Here is a 25,261-nt window from a genome sequence, read left to right as displayed (position 1 = left end):
TAGTCATAATAGCTACATTCTTCCCTAACTAAAAATTGGTCACTTCTTCGATATCCTTCATCAGATATAAATAGTTCACCATGACAAGTCCAATTATAATAGTTCGAAGTAAACCCAAATCTACAAAGATGGTCTCTAACTTTATCACACACATGAAATTTACCATTACTGCACTTTTTACACGGACACCTTAACTTATTTCCATCCATGAACTCATATTTACTACTAGCAAAGTCTAAAAACAGTTCCAACCCAGTACGAAACTCATCGGTCAATCCTCGACGTCCAGGTAAGTTCTTATTATACATCCAAGCCATGTCTCTTTGTATTGTGTCTGTATAAAAATAAAAAAATCTCATAAAATATTAAAAATATCATATCTACTGTTCTTAATTAAAACCATAAAATTATAAAAATTAAAATTTTGTTTTTGACACAACAATTACTTTGAAATTGAAAAAAAATGAAAAAATTACCATGTAAAGAAGACTTTCCCAAATATTTAACTGAAATCTTTGTAGTAGAAAGTGGTCAATTTGATGAGAATTGCAACGTTCACTTGGATTGCGAGACCTTCAGATGGACATGTACCTAAAAAAAAAAATCACTTAAGATTCATTTTTTAATAATTTTTTTATTTTTTTCGGATTTTTTTAAATTTTTTTTTGTTTATGTTTTTTTCCCTATATTTTTCTCCGGTCGCCAGTCCGGCGACCGGTTGAGGCCGGCGAGGCCGCTCGGCCTCCCCCCATGGCCGGTGAAGAAGTTAGGAAAAAAAACAAAAAATAGTCAATAAAAAAAAAATTGAATCCAGCGATGAATAGTTTTGCGACGAACCGTATTCGTCGCTAATTAGTCACGAAGTTAGTTATGATACTTACCGGTAGAAAAGCTTTATCGAGATTGATTTGTGCGCGCACAGATAGGTTTATCGAGAGAAACGAAAGAGAGAGAACCAGGGAGAAAAGCGAGGGGAGATATGAGGAATCAGTACAGAGAGAGAGAAATTGACGGTGGGGGTGGATATCACGAAAGTTATTTTCCGTCATAAATTACAAATTAGCGACGAATTCGTTTTCGTCGCAAAATCCGTCGCAAATTAGCAAAGAATTTTTTCTCCGTCGCAAATTAGCGACGGTAAAAAAATCCGTCGCTAATTTTATCGCAAAATAGTAAATTTCGTTGCATAAATTAGCGACGGATTTATTTTCCGTCGCTAATTTGCGACGAATTTTTATTTCGTGGCAAATTCCATCGCAAATTAGTGACGAATAATTTTCGTCGCTAATTTGCGACGGAAAAAAAAAATCCATCGCAAATTTCATCGCAAATTAGCTACGAAAAATTCTCCGTCGCAAATTTCCGTGGCAAAATCCATGTTTTTTTGTAGTGTCACAAAATGTTCCTCATTACTCCGTATGTGGTTGCTTAGACAAGAACTATCAATAAAACTGCTGCTTTGTGATACTTCTTTTTTCATTTATACACATCTGGTTAGATCTCCGAGCGAAGCGACATTACAAAATAAGTCTATGTAACCTACAACCGACTAGAGCATTAATGTCACAAACTCGAGATGAAACAACTCAATCAAGCCAACCGAAATTTCTACTATACATTTCAAAAGATTTATACAATCTACAACTACAAATGCTGTTCAATGAGCCGTTCAATCACATACTGCTAACAAACTTATAATTCACTTGGCAAACATACCCCCTATATGCATTCCCAGGCACCACGCTGTTTTCGCGACCAACAAGCCCCATTTCTTACACAGGACGATGTACATATCCTAAGGCCAACAAGTAGAGCTGCAAATGACATGTTGATTCGCCAGAGACAAGCTGAGGACCCGTTATAAATCATTTTGTACATAGGCCGGAAAGCGCATTTTGATGGCAACTATAATAACATTCTGGTATAAGCCATGCAGTAACGTTGGGATTCCTCCAATGAGAATCAGAAGCAATAGCTTGCAGTAACTGCCAACTTGTTCCTCCCAGGATCGGGTCACTTTTGACTAGAACTCGGGCGGGTTGTTCGTATCTAAAAGACCATAACCTTGAAAAGAATATGCTCATAGTAATGAATGCCTAAAGGTGCCTCCACTTATTGCCCTTTTAAAGGAAGTATGTCAGCTGCTGCTTCTACCGAGAACCTCCTTCGCCGTACAGATCATCCCACTGCTTAAGTTCAGCCATCACAGATCTCTCAGATGCAAAGCTTGCAGCAACCTGCATTCACATTTCCAAGATAGATAATGTTACGTATTGGATGTAATTTACTTCACGCTCATGCCATAGTTAACCAATGACTGTTGCAAGAGAAGTTTGAGGAAGGAAAAACTGTCTCACAGCTTAACAGGTGCTTAGAAGATGGGCCTTAAAGCAATTACTTCCTCGTCCTTATTCTCTACCTTTTCGTCCTTTGTGTCGGGGGCTTCTTCTGAGCTCTCACCTTCTTCAGCTCTTCGCTTTCTTTCCTGTGGGCATATTTTCAACAATATTTCAGGAGACATTGTCACAGTCACTGCAAGAACAAAAGACAAAATAAAGCATGACCACCAAAAGATGATAGGCACACAAAGAAAATTTACCAGATTTTTCTGCCTTTCCTGCTGAATTAGATCTCTAACGGGACGATACGCTGCAGTCACGCACAAATTCTGTTTCCAGCAATCAATGGCAGGATGTAATCAGCGGTCAGAACCAATAATTGAGGGGATCAAATTCATTATTCATTCCTGTACTCATAATTATAGACAAACCTTAAGATCACTTCCACTGTATCCTTCTGTCATAGCTGCCAGCTCTTTATAATACAGATCTGCTACTATCTCCTTCGCCAGAAGAGTCTTCAAGATCAGTTCCCTGCTCTCGATAGATGGTAGACCAACCATAATCCTGCTGAAATGATGTACAAGTCCACCTCGTGATTGAATTTCAGCAAAATTGACCCACAAATTTTACCCAAACTAAGGAAGTGTACGGATGTGATTTTATACACAATGTAACATACCTGCGCTCAAACCGCCTGATAATAGCTTCATCAAGGTCGAAAGGCCTATTGGTTGCTGCAAGAACCAAAATACATTCGCCAGATTTTGTCAAAAGCCCATCCCAATACGTCATGAATTCATTTTTAATCTTCCGCATGGCTGCATGCTCTCCAACTCCAGCCCTTTGCCCAAGCATGCTATCCACCTCGTCCACAAAGATGATGGTGGGTGAAACCTTTGCTGCAGCGTAAAAAGTGTTCGCACATTCTTTTCATCTTCCCTGAACCATTTCAAAGTAATGGTGGACATGGAGACATTGATAAAACTTGCTCCAGCTTAATTTGCAATGGCCTTTGCCAGCATCGTCTTGCCAGTACCAGGAGGTCCAAAAAGCAGTCTACCTCTGCAAGGCTTGAGAAGCCCACCTTTGAAGAGGTCTGGTCTGCAGAGTGGGAGCATGACTAACTCTTGAAGCGATTCCTTAATCTCATCTCTAGCACCAATGTCTGCGAATGCTACTCCAATCTCATTTGCTGGAATAACCTCAGGCCTTACCTGCTTCCCAAATTCATTATCCGGGGGAACTTCCTGTTGAAAAATTGTAATTCCCGCTATGTTACTTATATATGTCAACATGTAGAGAAGGTAAATGCCAATGGTGAACATTAATTGCCCCACTTCAAGCACATAGTGAGACAACATTATTATTAAGTACCTAATGCATTGAGGTAAAGAAATACTGAACACTTGAAGCAAGGCCATTTAAGCAGGCCACATTTTTAATCATATGAGGCAAAGTAAAGCTGCAAAAGGGGCTACTTCCCAGGTAGAATTGAAGAACCAATTATTCTTTTATACCCTATGACAAATAGCCACTTAGCCAACAGCAAAATAACAACTGCTGAAACTTGAAATAGCTTGGTAGTCCTAATTCTTCGTGAATGCTCTCGGTCTCATGATGGAATGCTCTTAGCAGATCAAATCTAAGACCTAACTCCCATCAATTCCGTTCTCCTTTTATCATTATCTCTGTAATTCATAATCACCGGCACTTCTGATGGAAGGGGGTTATCTGCGTCCTTCTTTGCTGCAGAAGCTGACTTTTCAGTCTCACTCTTGGTTTCAGGTACAGGGTTATCAGGCTATGAATCAGTTTTTGCGCTGATAGCTTCTTCTCCTTCATTTTCCTGAAAAAATAAAAGGTAACATGATTGAATAAACCTGTAGGTGTAAGGATTGGGTCTTCCTTGCCCAGTTTCAGAATTTGTGATACCAAAATTAGGCCCACCTTTGAAGACTCAGAATTTTACTCCAGCTTTACAGTGTCTTTGTCACCACTTTTGCCCTCCTCAAATATATTTAAACCATGGGACAAACTGCGAAAAAAACAAGAATGTTAAACTTCTCAATTTTTCTCCTAGGAAAAAACAGGAAACATTTGGTAACAAGATTGCACAAACATCAAGACAGAGAGGGTTAGGTGATCGCTCCTAAAAATAGTCAAAGAAGATATAGACCTCTTGGAAGATATGACAAGCTTCCCATTATGGTATTCTGGTTCCTTGTTATTGATAAGATGGTACGATAAGGCAGAGACCACAATCTCTTCAATATAATTGCTTAGAACCATCGCGTCTGAATGGCAGATTGATCCCAGATCATCGCAGATGATATCATTTCTGCTAGCCTTGGCAATGTGGTTCTTGTTATCCTGGACCTGAAGCATCTTCGTATCCTCTTCCAATTGAGCTTTCCAGATGACAAGATTAGTCTCATCTTCAGGTGGCCAGATTTCAATGTTGTACGGGAACAAAAGACTGAGCCTCTCATCAACCTCTCTATCGTCATCATCTGTGTCCAGCTTACGAGAAGCAAGTATTAGAACTGCTCCTGACAGTTTCTGCACCATCTTATGGAACAACTTTTGCAAAAGTTCTGACTGGAGAGAAGCTTCTCCACATCTCTGAGGTACAGAATGATAGGAGTGGTTTGTGATACCGAAAGAAAAACCTATAACAAAAATGATAGTGTTTAACCCTAGGAAATATAGGAGCTTGTCGGCTGTCATTGTTAGCAAAAAGACTTCAAGCAACCTAGAAAAGTCACTACAACAAGTTCGGGGACATGAAAACACTGGGGATAAGGAATTTTGACTTTAACATTAAAGAACCGTGATAACTGTACCTTTTCAAGTGACTTCAGAAATACTCTCTCATCAAAACACAACTTGCCTGGGCACTTTGGAAGTCCTGAAAGTGAAAAAATTTGCTCATGAGAACAACAAAGAAAAATATGTTTTCCCTGGAGTAGCTAACTGATGGTGTTGGAAAAGGAAAAAGAAAAAAAGAAGAGAGAGGACATAATCTGCTAGACAATAAACGTCGGAAAAAGTAAGAAATCTGCTTTTCAGGGATAAAAGGAAAATCTTCTCAAAGTTCAAGTTTTTCGTGATGCAGTACAAAGGAAAAACTACAACAGTCCCAATCACTTGTGCTAACACGCATAGCTTTAGTGCATAGTCCAAATTTATGACAGTAACTAAATCATCAACTTGATTATATCGAGGAACAAAGTGACAGATAAGGTCCATCATTTCAGTGAGTCTGGAACACATATCCAAATCAGGCATATATGCATTAATTAGCGGTCAACCCAAGAACCATCTTTTGCTAAAGAATCAAACTTGTAGCAAAGAGATCCGAACGTAACCTGAATTGATAGGAGTGCACTTAGAGTATATACTACTCGTATCGGACATTGCTGATGCTTGGGAGGATTACTTGACTCTTCCATTGCCCTAAGCAGATAAATATGCAAAGCAATTATTAGGCCAGAAAAGAAAAAAGAAGATTATGCACATAACCATGACAGAGCTTGGAATAGCATTCAAAGAATTTAGTCAGAACTGAAGGATTCAGGGTTAATTGCATAAATATCTTTGATTTTGTTACCTTGATCTAAGGTCTGTACTACTGCTTTGCCTGCTCATGCCTGCACTAAAATCATTGATTAGACTAGAAAGACAAAAAATAAGTGAAAGAAGATAGCATGATGAGTAAATTTGTCAAAGGATGGCTGGCTCAATAATCTAGTAAACTCTGTCCAAGAAGTTCCAAGCTTATTTAAGTATGTCTTACATATGAAGGTCGTCTGGTCATACCTCTTTTTTGATCTCTTGGTGGAACGCCTGAGAAGGAACTAAGCAAACCGGACATTCTGTCGAATGTCGCCTCTGATATGGACCTCTTGAAAGACTGAAAGTGAAAATAATCAGATCCACTTAAAACTTTGATATTAAATTTTTTTAAGAATGCAGCAACAAAAGGGGTCAAATTCTCTGGACCAAGGCATTGGTTTATAAATTAGCTCAATTAATTCTCATTCGCTCGACTCCATTCATACACATAGATTCGAAAAGGTCAAATAAACTAGACTATGTTACATATATCTATTTCTTACCGGTTCTTTGTTTGTGATGCCATATTTATTCTGCATCCGTTAAAAGGAATTTTAAACACGTGAGCATGATGAAGCTAAGAGTCAGCAAAAGTAAGATCACTGATGCATTCAGTCACCTTCAGTGAAAATTCAGTAACATCCAGTAGCAGCAACTTTGATTCAAAGAAATGAGACAAAGCCTTGGCAAGCATTTGCTGGTAAAGCTCAGCAAGAATTTATAAATTATACCAGGGCACGTCAAAGAACCAGGCACTTCAATAGAGACGTGTCATACTAGAGAACTTACCAGCTGGTCCGCTGAGCAGAATAGTTCTACTAGCAGGCGAAAGGTTCCGCACATGCTTAGAGAAGTCGGAATGCTTTAGATGTACATATAGGCAGCACTGGTCAATAGCGCCCGAGTTTGCTCACTGTAATATCATGAACACAGCATAATAATCAACAAAATGTTATCGGTGGAAAACTGTGCATCCACCAAATGCATTAACAAATCACAAATTCCGAGTTATGCTAAAAGTCAAACCAAATGAAGGCACGGAGACTCTATTCTTTTCAAAAGCATATAAGACAAAAAAAGGCAAAGTAAATGCATTAGTAATCTCAGAAGGCAAAACATGGTCGACAAGTAAAGCAAGACTGCAGCAGGCCACGGTGTCTTCCATTCAGAATTGCAACATATCTCTCCTATTCAACAGCGAAGAAGTAAAGACGGTACTACGGAAGGCAAAAGTTTAAACATCCAAAAAAATATCAAAGCAGCATCAAACACCAAGATCAAACGTAATCAAACCAATGCTCCATGAAGTAAACCAAAGGCCACCTTCAGTAGATCATTAAAAATCGAAAACTGTATCTTTTGTCTACTATTTGAGATAACAATCCTGCAGGAACTAATGCTCTTCTTTACTTTTAGCACAAGATGCTCTCAGAACAGTAAAGGCAAATATGCTTCATAACACCATGCTGCGCCTAAAATACAAACGACACTGACCGTGAAATTACAACAGATGAATAAGAAGATAACAAGTTCCTGCTTCTCCCGACTCAATTCTCAACCCGGCTCACTCACTCGTCGTCGTCACTGCCCGTCCAAATCTCCCCAGCTCCAAAGCTGAGCTCACGCGGATCCCGGTCCAAACCCAGGGAAACTCGAAGACGATGATCGCGCTTTCACCTTCAAAGTTCGCTCCAACTCACGCCAATCCCTCGTCAAGCTCCTCTTCTCCATATGGGAAACCTCCATCAGCTTCCTTCTCCAATTCGCTCAAATCCTCTCCATGTTCGCACTTGCATGTATGCTCCAGGAGGTTTCGGACCCTGACCATGACATTCTCGAAGTCGTCGCCCAAGGAAGCGGAGCTCTCTGCCCCGGAAGAGGAAGAGTGGCTCAAGCGGCTCCCGCACAAGACCAAGCCGCTTTACTCTCACAGCTTGCCTTTCATCGAGGCCTGGTCGAGGAACCTAGGGTTCTGTCAGAGCAGAGTGGACCGTGCGGTTCGGCTGACTGAGCTTCCCCAGTGGCACGCGCAGCTCTCTCTTGACGTCACCGACCTTTATATAAGGTAACATTGGAGCTTCGATTCCCCTGTTCTCTTGCTCGAAGGAGTTTTGGTGCTTTTCCGAGTTCATGGGATTGAGATTTCTTTCAGCGCATTTTACGCTAGCCACGTGCATGTTGTTATGTCGTGCGTTGTGTGTTCTTCCATGTGACGCAGCTATGTGGATACTAGTTCTCGGACTATAATGATTGAGATGAGCTGAAGTGTTCCAAAAACATATGCCCACATAAGGTTTTGGCATTCTGAAACGTCTTTTCCATATTCACAGATAGTAGTGCCTCCTCCTCCGATTGGGGTTGAGGAGACTAGCAAATATCACTTTGTTGGCGCTCAAATCTGGCTGATTGGGCAAGAAGAAAGAAAATGATACACTCGGCCCAAATCACTGAACAGTAGCTTGGGTAAGAAAGTCGCACAAAGCCCACTGCACGGGATACCGAAAACTCAGCACCGATAACTGCTCAGGACGATGAGATGAGGATAAGAGCAGTTACCACATCCGATATCGATACACCGCGAAACAAAAGGAGCGGCTATCGGAAAAAAAGCCAAACAATCCAAATATAGACGACAATCGAAGTTACCACATCCGGTGCCGATATATCGCGAAACAAAAGGAGCGGTTATCAGAAAGGAAGCCGATCAATCCAGAATCTAGACGACAACCGCTCGACAACGGTTATTCATCAGCGTTAGCTATAAATAGTTTCCAGGCAGTCATCAGAATGACCTTTTGCTAAACTGACTACAGAACGCATATCGTTTATAACCTCGTTTATTCAATCACCACTGTTAATTGACCTTTTATTGCACAATTTATTTTTCATCCTTTTACTTTTGTTCGCCATTAGCGTAGGATTCGTCGCTTCCTTTCTGAAACGACATAGGACCCGGTTACTCACACAAAAACCGAAGATCTTCCCCTTTGATGAAAGATTTTTCGTTCAAGGCCATTCACGGCGAAACATCTTTTTGACACGCCCGGTGGGACCATTGTGTTCCATCTCTAGGCAGTGTCAATGGCGAAGACAAGGAACTAGGAGAGTCGTACTGCTACCAACGAGGATAACTCATCCTTGCAGCATGTGGGAGAAAGGCTTGTTCGTTCCGACACATCTGACCAGAACCGCAACCCAGCCGTCGATATCGGCGTGGGCATAAGTTCTAAAGACATTCCTCGGAATCTGACTGAGGAACAGAGGAGAGAATTAGCGCCTAACTCTGCAGTGATGGCCACCATGAGAAGGATGTTTGAAGAACAATAGAACGAACTGACTAATCACATGGCCAATCATTTATCGAGAATTCTCACCCCCTCTATTCACCAATCTGGTTGCAGAATTAGCCTTGAAGTTTGGACCAACGAGCAGACCAAATGGAATGCAGGGAAGACAAGCAGTGCTAGGGATCACCCCGATTATGGCTCCCGCTTTACCTGCTGTTGCTGGTGCTTCAGGTCTAACACAACTGGTTTGAATTATGCAAAGGACTGACACCGCAGGCGATCAGAATCAAACTGGTCTGGGGGAACATTTAAATCTGAACGGATCTATAGGTTCTCTTAAGCGCGCACCCGAGAGTGTCACTGATGCAAATAGAGCAAGGGTAACTGCTGACCCTATAACCACTAGAATGGATGCACATGGATTCATTCCCCAACCATCGACCCAGGAGGTTACTCGGCAAGCTAGGAGTAGCGGCATGCCAATGACTAATCCATTAATATCGAAACAATTCCTGTGCCGATCCCGGGATATCAACCCTATAGGCCACAGGCAGCGCTTAGGGACTTGGGGGCTCGACCATCGTCACCCCCTAGAGCGCAAGTTAACTAGGAATTCTAGGCACAAGATCTTCAAAGAGACCAGCGCATGATTGAACAAGTTGCTTGTTTAGTAATGCAGTATATGGTTCTGGAAGGAGGTGTATCGAGGTCGGTATACCGCAAGCCATATCCCGATTAGGTAAACAATATCCCGTATCTAAGGGAATACAAAATTCCCGAGTTTACTATTTTCTCTAGAGAAGATGACCAATCCACAGTGGAGCACATTAGTAAATTCACGGCCTAATGCAAAGATGTGAATGACGATGGGAGAATGAAGTTGAGGCTTTTCCTTTGTCGTTATCAAAAACCTTTTTTACTTGGTATGCTGGATTGCCTGTGAACTCGTTGCAAAATTGGGAAGACATGGAGAGTAAGTTCCATACATAATCCCATCGCCCAAGTCCTGAGGTGACACTATCGGACCTAGCTACTATGTTGTGACCTACCTCACGAGGGCCAAACTCGATAAGGTGGATTTAGAGGTAAGTGTTCATGAAACGGTCCATATGGCACATCATAAAAGATGGCTTATCGAAGCGTCAATTTTTCAGTCATCCGTATGGTCCATTAATCATGAACGTGAATTTTCCCAAATTCATACCTCGCGCGACAGCGGATCGATTTTATCTTTTTTAGCAATCGCCACTAGCCTAGGTCGAGGGTCGGCTAGAATACCCAACCGATACGCAGGAATTTCGTATTGGTTTCTACGAAAACTAGAGATCATGGATTCGGGGACTAGCTTACGTTAATATTTCTATTAACGCCTTTTCGGTACCGCTAAACTTATCATGGTTGTTATCTAAGTTGTCATGCATCTATTTTTTTTTAACCATTTTTATGTCAAAGCTTTAGTCCACTAAGTGATCATGCATTTTGTTTTTGTGTTTTCATTTAAGATTCTAAACTAATCCTATATTAGTATAGAAAAGAAAGAAACAAACAATTGTATTGAAAAGTATTGCATAAAGTAAATAACCAAGGTATCGAGAGAACTAGCTAATTCTAAGTGCAAGAAAGAAAAACCTGCAACTCATCAGGTGTTTATACAACGCGAATAAGAAACCCGATGTCACGCCCCGAACCCCATCGAGCTCGTGACATACCTCCTTAGTCGATTATCGCGACGTCCTAGGATGTCGCCGACCCCACACAAACAGAGATAAAGCACTAGCGGAAGCAACAAACACCCAGACAATATTTAGAAAAGGATAATAGGGAGAATATACATTCATTACCAATTCAAACTTATACAATATACACCACTTACAATACACATAACATACACGCACACCGGACTTCTAAAGTTTACACCACCGATATCAAAAAGGACCAGTAGCCTGGGTATACTCTAACTCCAAAAAATGGGACACTTCAAAAAGGTTTACCCTACCCCCAAACTAACCCCTACGCTTTCTAGACGGCGTCCACTCCGAGTCGGTCTCTCCACAACTCGAATCTGATTCCCCCTGAGCCACCTGCTCCTCTGAGGACTCAGAATCCGCCTCAATCTCTATCGGCTCATCATCGGAATCGTCCGGAACGTCAATCGGCGGCTCTTCCTCAGGTTCTTCCTCGGGCTCTTTCTCTGACTCATCCTCTGGTTCTTCCTCGGGTTCTTCATCCTCTGGCTCTTCCTCGTCTACGGGCTCCTCCTCGGGTACTTCTCCTATATCCACATCCATCGGATCATACCCTGCCTGTGACTCCTCCAGCTCCGGATCAGGCTCAGCTACTGTGGGTTCGGGTGCTGCAGGTACCGGCTGATGTCTTGACTGTGCGAGGCTAGTGTCAAGGCTAGTCATCTCACCATCAGGAGGGGGTATAGCCGACGGATCCCAATCTCCCACTCCGTCAAAAGGGACATCAAAACCTCTAACAGGACCGAACTCGTCCATACCATCCTGAAAACACCAGGCGGTATAAGTGTGGGCTTGCCAAAAGGGTTGTCCTATATCTACCAAGACTACTGTAGTATGCTTGATCCAAATCATATCGTCACCTACAGGATACTCTACAACTGCATGGTCTGTGTGCTTGAGTATACCAAAATGCTGAGGCGGTGGCGGCGGAGGATTCATGGTCCAGGCCGGGGTTCTGAAATGATTTGGTTAAACAACCATGAGAACACGTCTCAGCAAGTAAACACCCTAAACCCCACCTAGGCTAACACGAGTCCAAACACAATATTACTCAATAAACATACAACATGCACACAATTGCACTTACCTGTGCTCTTAATTCACACAACCTGCATGTTAGTCTCAAATCCACAAATTCCAACCACATGCACTTTCCAAATTAAATTCATGCCTAGAAACAAAGTCGAACATATGTCATTTCCAAACTCCTTATTTCACATACTCGTTCGTGCACCTCACACCATTTTCATTAAACTTGACTCGCGTAATTACGCCTCAGGTCCACTTTCCATCTACGGTCCACATACGACCGTCTCATATTCACGATACTCCTTAGCCTGCATTACAGTACACGTCTCAGGCTACGTCTCTTGCCCGCGTTACAGTACACGCCTCAGGCTCAACATCCTCCACCTACGGCACAACCCGCGTAAACGAACACGCCTCAGGTTGGCGGTCTTCCGGTAATACCGGGCATCGTCCCGCGTTAAAGTACACGCCTCAGGACGGCTCAATTCCCCGCGTTACATTACACGCCTCAGGGACTAATGATCACATGAGTACACTTGCACACTGGATTTTATCTGTACCCCCGCGTAAAACGCATCAGGGTTTTTTTGTGATCACACGCACATCTCGCACGCATCAAACCTCACGCATTTCACATGCTCAATTGTCACACAAACATGCCCAACTTCCAGCCAATCCAAATCAGCCATGCTCATATAAACGGGTCCACATTTCAACCAATTATTCCACAATCCGATAAGCATGCAAGGTCGCCACTAGACCCACAATCACAGCCACTAATATGAGCATAAAATCAACATATTCATGTCTATTTCAAGCCACAATAATCACCACAAAGCAGCCACGGCACAACGCATCAAACCGACACGTTTAGTCCCCAAATCGGACCATACACTCATCATTTCGAACCACGATTTCCAGCAACCAACTCAGCAACAAATCATCCCCAAAACCATCACAATTTCATCCACAAATCAGCCAAGATCAGTCCCCAACTCAGCCTACCAAAATAACCCCTAAACAGCCACTAATTAACCCTAATCAGCCCCTAATCAAGTCCATTAGTACCCGATATCCTAAATAGAGTTTAGGATGCCACTTACTTGAAGTCCTAGGCTAGCTCGGGCAAAGGGGGGGGGGGGGGGACGGTAGGCCGGCGGACGGACGGCGATGGCGGCGGCTGGACGGCGGACGGTGGCCGGACGAGCGGCTAGTCTTCCTCGGCTGGGCTGAACCGAAATGAAGGCTGGTGGTGGTGTTTCAGTGAAGGGAAAAAACAGGATAGAGAGAGGGACAGTGGTGGCGGTGGTGTGGCGAGACGGAGGGGAGAACGGTGGCTCGACGGAACGGCGGCGACAGCTGGCTTGGCCGGTCGGCCACGGTCACGGTGGGAGGGGGAGGCTCAGTCGAGAGGGAGTGAGAGGGAGAGAGAGGTTGCCGAGAGAGGGAGAATGAGAGGATGAGAGAGAAAATGAGAGAAATAAGGCTATTTACACCAATAATTGGTGTCTAACCCCTTGTAAAATGACCATCCTACCCTCCTCTCTATTTTCCAATCAACGGCCACGATTCAATCTTATCTTGAGATCAACGGCCAAGATTAACTCTTACCAAAAATATCCAAGGGCAAAATTGAAATTTCACAAAAAGTCCAAAGGCAAAATTGTCCAAAAACTTTTATCTCTAAAGTTGGTGTGAAATGACTAAAATGCCCTTCTCACATAACACTTGGCCTTAACATAGTCCTAGGGGAAAAACGATCATTTTTCCATTTCTTGCCGAAATTTAAATTTTATGAAGAATCCGGACAAATCTGAGGCTGACCAAGCTAATAACAACGCCGTCCAATTATCCTGTCGTGACCTTCGAAATTTCCAATGCCCAAACTTGATCTCTAATTAATGACTAAATTTAAATAACGTAACTTGAGCGTATCTCAAACTAACGGGTGGCTTTCGAGAAATTCGCATATTCGACCCGTGGTCGATACTGAATCAAGCCACGTTTAAGTTCACTCGGATCGTGACGACCTCAGTTGTCATGTAATCGCGATGATCGATCGCTAGTTCCGACGGGCACGATCGTTTGGTATAGGTTTAGGGTCATTCGTCAACTCATCTCGTGGTCAAGCGGAATCACCCGCGATCCACTCGTATGACAGCGGCGAATTGATCCCTGACTATCCTTGGATCGGCCTACATTGGCTCAAAATGTCACCTCGACAATTTTTTTATGATCAAAAGTCGGTTCACGATCGAGTTTCTTTGGTCGTGCGAATTTAAATCCCTAATTAGCCATTCCCTAACGGTTAGTATCCCAGGAGTGATCAGTTCCGGGCGAGATCTAACTACAAGCACGTTCATAAAATCATTCATTTCATAAATTCCAAGTGGATCTAATTTCAGAATGTCACAACTCTTCCCCCCTTATAAAAATTTCGTCATCAAAATTTACAATTCAACCTAACTACTCAAACAAGTGGGGGTATTGACGTTGTATTAGCTCCTCACTTTCCCAAGTCACGCCTTCTGTCCCGTGATGTTCCCAAACAACTTTGACCATCGGGATCGTCTTGTTCCTTAAAACTCGTTCTGTCCGATCTTCGATCCTTATTGGCCTTTCGACATACGACACCCTGTCGTCAACTTCTATCTCTTCATAGTTCAACACATGAGTCGGGTCCGGTTCATATTTTCTCAGCATCGACACGTGAAATACATTATGCATTTGCGACAAATTTGGCGGTAATGCAAGGTGATAAGCTAAGTCTCCAATCCTTTCCAAAATTTCAAAGGGTCCCACGTACCTCGGACTCAACTTCCCTTTCTTACCAAATCGGGATAATCCTTTCATGGGCAATACCTTAAGGAATATGTGATCCCCTACTTGAAATTCCAAAGGTCTTCGCCTTCTGTCTGCATAACTTTTTCGACGGCTTTGAGCTGTTTTCAAGCTTTCACGAATAATCTTTAACCGCCTCAACTGACTGTTGAATTAATTCTGGTCTGGTTATACTCCTTTCTCCAACTTCGTCCCAACATACGAGCGTCCTACAGGCCTTGCCATACAACGCTTCAAATGGCGTCATCCTAATACTCTGCTGAAAATTATTATTGTACGCGAATTTCGTCAAGGGTAGTTGTTCCTCTCACTTGCCTTGAAAATCCGACACACACGCCCGAAGCATATCCTCTAGAGTCTGAATCATCCTCTCAGACTGGCCATTCGTTTGTGGATGGTAAGCTGTACTAAACTACAGCTTTGATCCTAATGTCGTCTGCGGACTTTTCCAAAAGTTGACGGTAAACTTAGGATCACGATCCGAAGTAATCGTCACTGGCACCCCATGCAAACGAACTATCTGTTGTACGTACAATTCAGCATACCGATCCAATGCGAAGTCCTTTCGCACAGCCAAGAAGTGTGCTGACTTTGTCAATCTATCAACAATCACCTAAATGGAATCATGGCCTCTTTGGCTCCTTGGTAATCCCATTACAAAATCCATAGTAATATGTTCCCATTTCCATTCTGGGATTTCTAAAGGTCGTAACAATCCTCCGAGCTTACAATGTTGCGCTTTCACTTGCTGGCACGTCAGACATTTAGCCACGTGCTTAGCTATGTCCACCTTCATGCCATTCCACCAATAGTACTGTCTCAAATTCTGATACATTTTCGTACTCCCCGGATGGATACTATAATTACTACGATGTGCTTCCGACAAAATCTCTTCCTTAAGTTCAACATCATCGGGCACACGCAACCTTTCTCGGAACTTCAGTATCCCGTCTTCAGATACTCGAAAATCCGGCTTCCTCTTGGTAGCATCCATTTCCATAATCTTTTGAATTTCTTGATCCGTAGACTATAAGGCCTTAATCTTAGTCTGGATTTCTGGTTCGATTCTTAAAGTGGCAAACAAGCTCGAGACTTGACTTACTTCGAACTTAAACTCCGAGTCTCGCACTCCTTCTAACAAAGTCCATTCCTTGACCATCAAGTGTGCGATGCTTGACTTCCGACTCAATGCATCGGCTACCTGGTTGGCCTTTCCGGGGTGATACAAAATATCACAATCGTAGTCATTAAGTAACTCCATCCAACGACGTTGTCTCATATTAAGCTCCTTTTGAGAAAACAGATATTTTAAACTTTGATGGTCCGTATATATCTGGAATTTCTCTCCGCATAAATAATGTCGCCAAATCTTAAGGGCGAATACTATTGCGGCCAATTCCAAATCATATGTCGGGTAGTTCAACTCATGCGGTCTCAACTATCTTGATGCATAGGCTATTACTCGTCCATTTTGCGTGAGTACACACCCCAGTCCTTTCAATGACGCATCACTATAAATTTCATATCCTTCTGGTCCTGATGGAATGGTCAATACCGGCGCCATTGTCAATTTATGCTTTAGTTCTTGAAAACTCCTTTCACATTTATCGGTCCATTCAAACCTTGTTTCCTTTTTCAACAAATGTGTCAAAGGTGTTGCTATTGCCGAGAATTGTTCCACGAAACGTCGGTAATATCCTGCCAAACCCAGAAAGCTTCGAACCTCTGTTACCGTTGTTGGTCTTGGCCATTTTATTACAGCTTCAATCTTTGCTGGATCTACTGAGATTCCTTCCCCAGAGATTACGTGTCCAAGTAATGCTACTCGATTGAGTCAGAACTCACACTTACTAAACTTGGCGTACAACGCGTGTTCCCTTAAGGTCCGTAGAACTTTACTTAAATGTATCTCATGCTCTTCCGGGCTCCTCGAGTACACCAATATGTCATCTATGAAGACTATGACAAATTGATCTAAAAACTCCTTAAACACCCGATTCATTAAATCCATAAAGGCAGCAGGGGCATTAGTTAATCCGAACGGCATTACCGTAAATTCATAGTGTCCATATCTCATCCTGAATGCCGTTTTCGGTATGTCCTCCTTCCTGATCCTCAACTGATGATATCCCGTCCTCAAATCAATCTTAGAAAATACCAAAGCCCCTTGTAACTGATCAAACAAATCATCTATCCTTGGCAGGGGATATTTATTCTTAATCGTCACTTGATTTAACTGCCGGTAATCAATACATAACCTTAATGACCCATCCTTCTTCCTCACAAATAAGACTGGCGCTCCCCATGGAGACGCACTTGGACGAATGAAACCTTTGTCCAATAACTCTTGCATTTGCATCTTTAACTTTTATAACTCTGACAACGACATTCTATAGGGTGCCTTCGAGATTGGCTCAGTCCCAGGGGCCAACTCGATTACAACTCCACTTCCCTTTCAGGTGGCAATCCCAGCAATTCCTGAGAAAAGACATCGGAAAAATCGCACACCACGGCTATGTCCTCTAGCCTCGGCTCCTCAGCCGTCGAATCAATCACAGCCGCTAGAAATCCTCGACACCCTTCCTTCAACAACTTAGTCATTTCCAGCGACGAAATCCAAGGGATCGAGGTTCCTCCTCGATTTCCCACAAATTCAAATTTCGGATGTCCAACTGGATTAAATTGGATCACCCTGCTACTACGATCCATAACAGCCCTTTGCTTAAATAATCAATCCATACCCACAATCACATCGAAGTCATACATAGCTAAAACCGCTAGATCTATCATTTCCTCCCTATCACCAATCACAATCTTACAATTCGGGCACCCTAACGAGACTAGCACCTTATCATTCAGTGGAGTGGTAACACACAACACAACGTCAAGCAATTGTGGCTCTATACCAGTCAATTTAACAAACTGTTCTAATATAAACGAATGTGACGCTCCAGAGTCGAACAAAGCATATGCAGCATGATCGCATAGAGAAACCGTACCTGTGACCACCCCTGGCGCGTTCTCAATCTCTCTCCTGGCCATGGCGTACACCCGTCCTTGGGCCGGCGGCCTATTTTGATTAGCCGACGGGGCAGCTCCAATTTGGTTCCCGTTCAGGAGTGGCGGCAACGCAGGCGATCTATTCTGCCTGATGTTAGGGCAAGTCCTTATCTGATGGCCAAACCCGCCATATCCGAAACAGGCTCCACCTCTGTTCGGACAAGGTCCATTTTCATGTCTTTCCCCACACATCCGACATGGACCATTCTGGAAACGGTTCAGTTTCCCGATATTCCTTCTAATAGGAGGGACGAAACATCGATTACTCACAATTGGCCTCTTCCCAAAGTAGCGGTTGTCCCTACCCGGGGCAAATCTTGATCCAGAAGCAGCAGCCCTATCCGCTAAGTCACGCTCGATCACTTGGGCCCGATCATAGATCTCGTTATAATCCCTCAAATTCAGCGAAATCATTTGGCTGCGAAGGTCCGGCTTCAAACCGTCTCGGAACCTCTGAGCCCTATCCAACGGGTCCACCATCCTCGGGGCAAACTTATATAACCGAGCAAATTCAGCCTCATACTGTTCCACTGTCCTCTGTCCCTGACGAAGCCTCATAAACTCGGCTAACTTCTGTTCCCGGGCACTCTCAGAAAAATACTTACCATTAAAGACTTCCACAAACATCGCCCAAGTCTGGGCGGCACCAGCAGGAACACCCTTCCTCTGGTGGCTTTCTACCAATCACTTGCACTTCCTTGGAGCTGGTACACTGCCAAGGTTACTTTCTCCTCCTCGGTGCACCCTAGCACCTCAAAGGCCTTTTCTAACTCCTTTACCCAAAGTGATGCAACCTCAAGGTCGCCCTTACCATCAAACTTAGAGGGCTTTAATTTCAAAAAATGCTCAACTAGCTGATGCATCTACCTATTCACATTCACTTGCCCTTGCCCTTGATTCCCATTGTTATTATTAGTGGCAGCGGCCACAGCAGCCTCAGCAGCTTGGGCAATAGTGGCAGCTCGTTCTTGAGTCTGCCGTCCTATCAGATTTCCAATCTCTTCTAGGGTCCTCATGACCGCATCCATTCTCGAATCTCCCGCAGGTTGGGCTTGTGAACTTGATTGGCCTCTTAATCCTCTACCTTTCGAACTCATCCTCACGGTTTTCTATCGCTCACTTACCTGTTATAATTCCATTCGGGAATTAGAAACCTGGGCCAACTGTACCAGTCTAGTCCTACGCAGCGAATTAACACAATAATTCATTCAGTAGATAATTAATCACAACAGCACAAGGCCACAATCAGCAAGGTCCGTGCACTTACCTCAGGTCCAGACGCACTTGCATTCTAATCGTTACAGTACTCAATTCACTCAGCAATCACAACAAACAGTCTGGAGGTACGCGTAGCTCATTGCACACCTATGACTCGCTAAGGTCTCCCTAGTCAATTACCCCAAAAGTCATCGCTCCTTATCACTCTAGACTTCGACCAACTTGGATCGAGCTGACCTTGCTTTGATACAAAATCAACTAGGGTTGTCACGCCCCGAACCATATCGAGCTCGTGACATACCTCCTTGATCGATTATCGCGACGTACCAGGATGTTGCCGAGCCCACACAAACAGAGATAAAGCACTAGCGGAAGCAATAAACACCCAGACAATATTTAGAAAGGGATAATAGGAAGAATATACATTCATTACCAATTCAAACTTATACAATATACACCACTTACAATACACATAACATACACGCACACCGGACTTCTAAAGTTTACACCACCAATATCAAAAAGGATCAGTAGTCTGGGTATACTCTAACTCCAAAAAATAGGACACTTCAAAAAGGTTTACCCTACCCCCAAACTAACCCCTACGCCCTCTAGACGGCGTCCACTCCGAGTCGGTCTCCCTAGAATCCGAATCTGATTCCCCCTGAGCCACCTGCTCCTCTGAGGACTCAGAATCCACCTCAATCTCTATCGACTCATCATCAGAATCATCCGGAATGTCAATCGGCGGTTCTTCCTCCGGTTCTTCCTTGGGCTCTTCCTCTGACTCTTCCTCTGGTTCTTTCTCGGGTTCTTCTTCTGGTTCTTCCTTTGGCTCTTCCTCCTCGGGTTCTTCTTCCTCTGGCTCTTCCTCCTCTACAGGCTCCTCCTCGGGTACTTCTCCTATATCCACATCCATCGGATCATACCCTGCCTCTGACTCATCCGGCTCCAGATCAGGCTCAGCCACTGTGGTTTGGGATGCTGCAGGTACCGGCTGATGTCCTGACTGTGCGAGGCTAGTGTCAAGGCTAGTCATCTCACCATCAGGAGGGGGTATAGCCGACGGATCCCAATCTCCCACTCCGTCAAAAGGGACATTAAAACCTCTAACAGGACCAAACTCGTCCATACCATCCCGAAAACACCAAGCGGTATAAGTGTGGGCTTGCCAAAGGGATTGTCCTATATCTATCCAGACTACTGGAGTATGCTTGATCCAAGCCATATCGTCACCTACAGGATACTCTACAATTGCATGGTCGGTGTGCATGGGTATACCAAAACACTGAGGCGGTGGCGGCGGAGGATTCATGGTCCAGGCCGGGGTTCTGAAATGGTTTGGTTAAACAACCATGAGAACACGTCTCAGCAAGTAAACAACCTAAACCCCACCTAGGCTAACACGTACCTCCAGACAAGTCCAAACACAATATCACTCAATAAACATACAACATGCACACAATTCCACTTACCTATGCTCTTAATTCACACAACCTGCATGTTAATCTCAAATTCACAAATTCCAACCACATGCACTTTCCAAATTAAATTCATGCCTAAAAACAAAGTCGAACATATGTCATTTCCAAACTCCTCATTTCACATACTCGTTCGTGCACCTCACACCATTTTCATTAAACTTGCGCACGACCCGCGTAAATATGCCTCAGGTCCACTTTCCATCTACGGTTCACATACAACCGTCTCATATTCACGACACTCCTTAGCCCGCGTTACAGTACACGCCTCAGGCTATGTCTCTTGCCCGCATTACAGTACACGCCTTAGGCTCAACATCCTCCACCTATGGCACAACACGCGTAAACGAACACGCCTCAGGTCGGCGGTCTTCCGGCAATACCGGGCTTCGTCCCGCGTTACATTACACGCCTCAAGGACTAGTGATCACACGAGTACACTTGCACACTGGATTTTATCTGTACCCCCATGTAAAACGCATCAGGGCTTTTTTGTGATCATACGCACATCTCGCACGCATCGAACCTCACGCATTTCACATCCTCAATTGACACACAAACATGCCAAATTTTCAGCCAATCCAATTCAGCCCATGCTCATATAAACGGGTCCACATTTCAACCAATTATTCCACAATCCGACGAGCATGCAAGGTCGCCACTAGACCCACAATCACAGCCACTAATATGAGCATAAATTCAACATATTCATGTATATTTCAAGCCACAATAATCACCACAAACCAGCCACGGCACCACACATCGAACCGACACGTTTAGTCCCCAAATCGGATCATACACTCATCATTTCGAACCACGATTTCCAGCAACCAACTCAGCAACAAATCAGCCCCAAAACTATCACAATTTCATCCACAAATCAACCAAGATCAGTCCCCAACTCAGCCTACCAAAATAACCCCTAAACAGCCACTAATTAACCCGAATCAGCCCCTAATCAAGTCCGTTAGTACCCGATATCCTAAGTAGAATTTAAGATGCCACTTACTTGAAGTCCTAGGCTAGCTCGGGCAAAGGGGGGGACGGCAGGCCGGCGGTCACCCGGCGGACGGACGGCAATGGCGGCGGCTGGACAGCGGACGGTGGCCGGACGAGCGGCTAGTCTTCCTCGGCTGGGCTGAACCGAAATGAAGGCTGGTGGTGGTGTTTCGGTGAAGGGAAAAAATAGGAGAGAGAGAGGGACGGTGGTGGCGGTGGTGTAGCGAGACGGAGGGGCAAACAATGGCTCGACGGAACGGCGGCGACGACTGGCTTGGCCGGTCGGCCACGGTCACGGTGGGAGGGGGAGGCTCAGCCGAGAGGGAGTGAGAGGGAGAGAGAGAATGCCGAGAGAGAGAGAATGAGAGGGTGAAAGAGAGAAAATGAGAGAAATAAGGCTATTTACACCAATAATTAGTGTCTAACCCCTTGTAAAATGACCATCCTACCCTCCTCTCTATTTTCCAATCAACGCCACGATTCAATCTTATCTTGAGATCAACGGCCAAGATTAACTCTTACCAAAACTATCCAAGGGCATAATTGGAATTTCACAAAAAGTCCAAGGGCAAAATTATACAAAAACTTTCATCTCTAAAGTTGGTGTGAAATGACCAAAATGCCCTTCTCACATAACATTTGACCTTAACAAAGTCCTAGGGGGAAAACGGTCATTTTTTCATTTCTTGCCGAAATTCAAATTTTATAAGGAATCCGAACAAATCTAAGGCTGACCAAGCTAATAACAACATCGTCCAATTATCCTGTCGTGACCTTCGAAATTTTCAATGCCCAAACTTGATCTCTAATTAATGACTAAATTTAAATATCGTAACTTGAGCGTATCTCAAACTAACGGGTGGCTTTCGAGAAATTCGCATATTCGACCCGTGGTCGATACTGAATCAAGCCACGTTTAAGTTCACTCGGATCGTGACGATCTCGGTTGTCATGTAATCGCGAGGATCGATCGCTTGTTCCGACGGGCGTGATCGTTTGGTATAGGTTTAGGATCATTCGTCAACTCATCTCGTGGTCAAGCGGAATCACCCGCGATCCACTCGTATGACAGCGGCGAATTGATCCCTGACTATCCTTGGATCGGCCTACATTGGCTCAAAATGTCACATCGACAATTTTTTTTATGGTCGAAAGTCGGTTCACGATTGAGTTTCTTTGGTCGCGCAAATTTAAATCCCTAATTAGCCATTTCTTAACGGTTAGTATCTCAGGAGTGATCAGTTCTGGGCTAGATCTAACTACAAGCATGTTCATAAAATTATCCATTTCATAAATCCCAAGTGGGTCTAATTTCAGAATGTCACACCCGAGACATACGTCGGGTAATGAATGAATTTTTACATGAAAATAGATCGGATTGGACATCGACCATCACTGTATACAAAGAATAGACTCAGAATGGACATCGGCCTTCACCATCTTCTAGACCGTCGTCTTCTTGAACCTATTCTAATCCTAATCTAAAATTGAAACTAAAGGAAGAACAACAACAAACAATATACAATCACAAAGTACACAGCATCACAAATCAATCAAAGATAACAAACAAGGCACAAAGAATTTCAAAGGTGACCTCGGGGTCAGTCTTTGTTCAAACATGCATCGATACCTCTTATCATCTACCCATGTTCATTTTAGACACAATTCATGGTTATTAACTAACATTGGTGTTCACCAACAGCAATTAATGCCATGAATCCCTAAGTTAGGTTCTATGTGTAATCCCAATTTATGCACCGTCCCTAGGCATACATCTAAAAATCACATGCATAGCGATGAATTAAACAAGCAGGCAAGTCGAAAGACCTTGATTCTTATCCAATCACTTAAATTAGTGAACCGACATCGGGTCACTTCATTCAATTCATCACGCGCCAATCACAAGCACATGTGCTAGAAAATCGATAAATTGTGTGCTTATTAAAAAATGAAATTTTTGCAGGTGAGTGGAATAACAATTTTAATAAGAATTTCGGTACGTTCGACATTCTTGGGATGTAAATCTAGAACCCGGATGTGAAGTTTTCAGGCACACTGATCGAGTTCCATGAATCGTCGAATTAGTATCAATTCTATTAAAATTGGCATCAAAACAAAATTTAGGGGACCGCTACACAACCCCTTTTGTTTTCTAAAAAATTTTGTGAACGAAGTTCCTGAAATGAGGATTAAAACTCGTGAAGACATTAAAAAATGGTTTAGCATGCATTATTTTCTAAAAAATCTTAAAACAAAAGACAGTTCACACAGGAAAAACAAAGAACAGCAGAACAGGAGATTCAAGATGCATTCAATCAGAAAGGACTCATGGTTAAAATGTTCTAGAAAATTTATGGTACATCAAGCACGCAACAACGAACATTTTTTGCGAAGAAAACTTCCTAAGATAAGCTACACATGAATTTACAAAAATCGCAGAACATGAAAAAGCACATCAGAACAGAACAACGGAGCAAATTTTCAGAGCAACCTCATGGCAATTTGGGCATGCTAATGATGTCCAAAAATTCTCAAATTTTGTCACGACCTAGGTCTGGGAATGATAATCAAAGTCCATGAAGATCTCATTATCAAAATCCTTACTAAAAAATTCACACAAAATCAGCAAATTGCAAACACAGAATTGGCACATTAAGCATTCCGAATTTACAATTTTCCAGATTTCAGGGGAATCTCATAAAAAATAGTAAAGGGGTCTATGGATATGTAAATAAGACAATCTCGGCATCATTAGAAAGCTTAAGGCGTGCTCTAAGACTTTCTAGAAGGCATCAAGTTTGATTAACATCAATTTCATGATCAATTGAAAAGAATTCTACAATGATGCATATCAGTAATGAATTGCAGCAGATGAGCTCACAAGATGCATGTTGTTTACTATCCTCATGACATGGAAAAAATGTGATATAAATAATGTGAATAGTATACAATATGATGAACATTTTTCATGAGAAATCGAAACCTAATTGTGATTCTAAAAAAAATATGTAAAAATGGAAAAACATATCAGGTTCCTTGAAATCAACAATTACAGAACAGGGATTCAACATTGAGCATGCAATTGACCATGCAGATGATGACCGAATGACATGATTTATACCTTTTTGAAAAGGTAATGAACTATACTATGACTTTCATGAAGATATCATGGACAGGAAATCACAACTGTACATTCAATTTTGAGCAAATCCAATTCGGGTTCCAGTAGATGCAGACAAGACATAAGGTAAGTTCACAAAGGTTTTCACCTATCTACTTATTTCCAAAAAATCTGAAAAAATTTATCCATTGCAATCAAGACATATGTGAACATTTTTCATGAAGAGACCTAAGTTTGGATCTTAGGAAAAAAATCAGAAAAAAATCGACAACAGTGCAGGTCGGGCAAAATCAGCATGTGCAGAGGTCAAATTTCATGAGTTTCCCCACACTTAGGCATATTCCAAAAATTCTGAGGAAAATCTATGTTATAACCAACCTGATTTAGATCATTTTTCATGAGGACAACTACTATTGAATCTCAACACACAAGGCAGCAAAATATCATCAAACCGAACAACCTGATTCAGAGTAATCAAAGTAGAAAGCCATTTCAAACCCTAGGTCGATTCACAGAGGATTTC

The 25,261-nt window shown here is 42.9% G+C and overlaps 1 protein-coding gene and 1 pseudogene across 1 annotated transcript in view; one reads left to right on the top strand and one right to left on the bottom strand.

Moving 5' to 3' along the window:
* Positions 1 to 2,150: 2,150 nt before the first annotated feature.
* On the bottom strand, positions 2,151 to 6,800 carry LOC115693573 (probable 26S proteasome subunit YTA6; annotated as a pseudogene).
* Positions 6,801 to 7,618: 818 nt separating this feature from the next.
* The window catches only part of LOC130135315 (uncharacterized), a 59,626-nt gene continuing 41,983 nt past the window's right edge, over positions 7,619 to 25,261 (top strand). Inside the window, exon 1 of the mRNA XM_056304128.1 lies at positions 7,619 to 8,022. Coding sequence (XP_056160103.1) covers positions 7,619 to 8,022 — 404 coding nt within the window. The remainder of the gene's footprint in view (positions 8,023 to 25,261) is intronic.

The sequence above is a fragment of the Syzygium oleosum genome, unplaced genomic scaffold, assembly GCF_021117445.2.
Source record: "Syzygium oleosum isolate NSW1041296 unplaced genomic scaffold, Sole_v2.1 Sole_v2.31, whole genome shotgun sequence".
Taxonomy (NCBI): domain Eukaryota; kingdom Viridiplantae; phylum Streptophyta; class Magnoliopsida; order Myrtales; family Myrtaceae; genus Syzygium; species Syzygium oleosum.
This window is presented reverse-complemented; position numbering and strand designations above follow the sequence as displayed.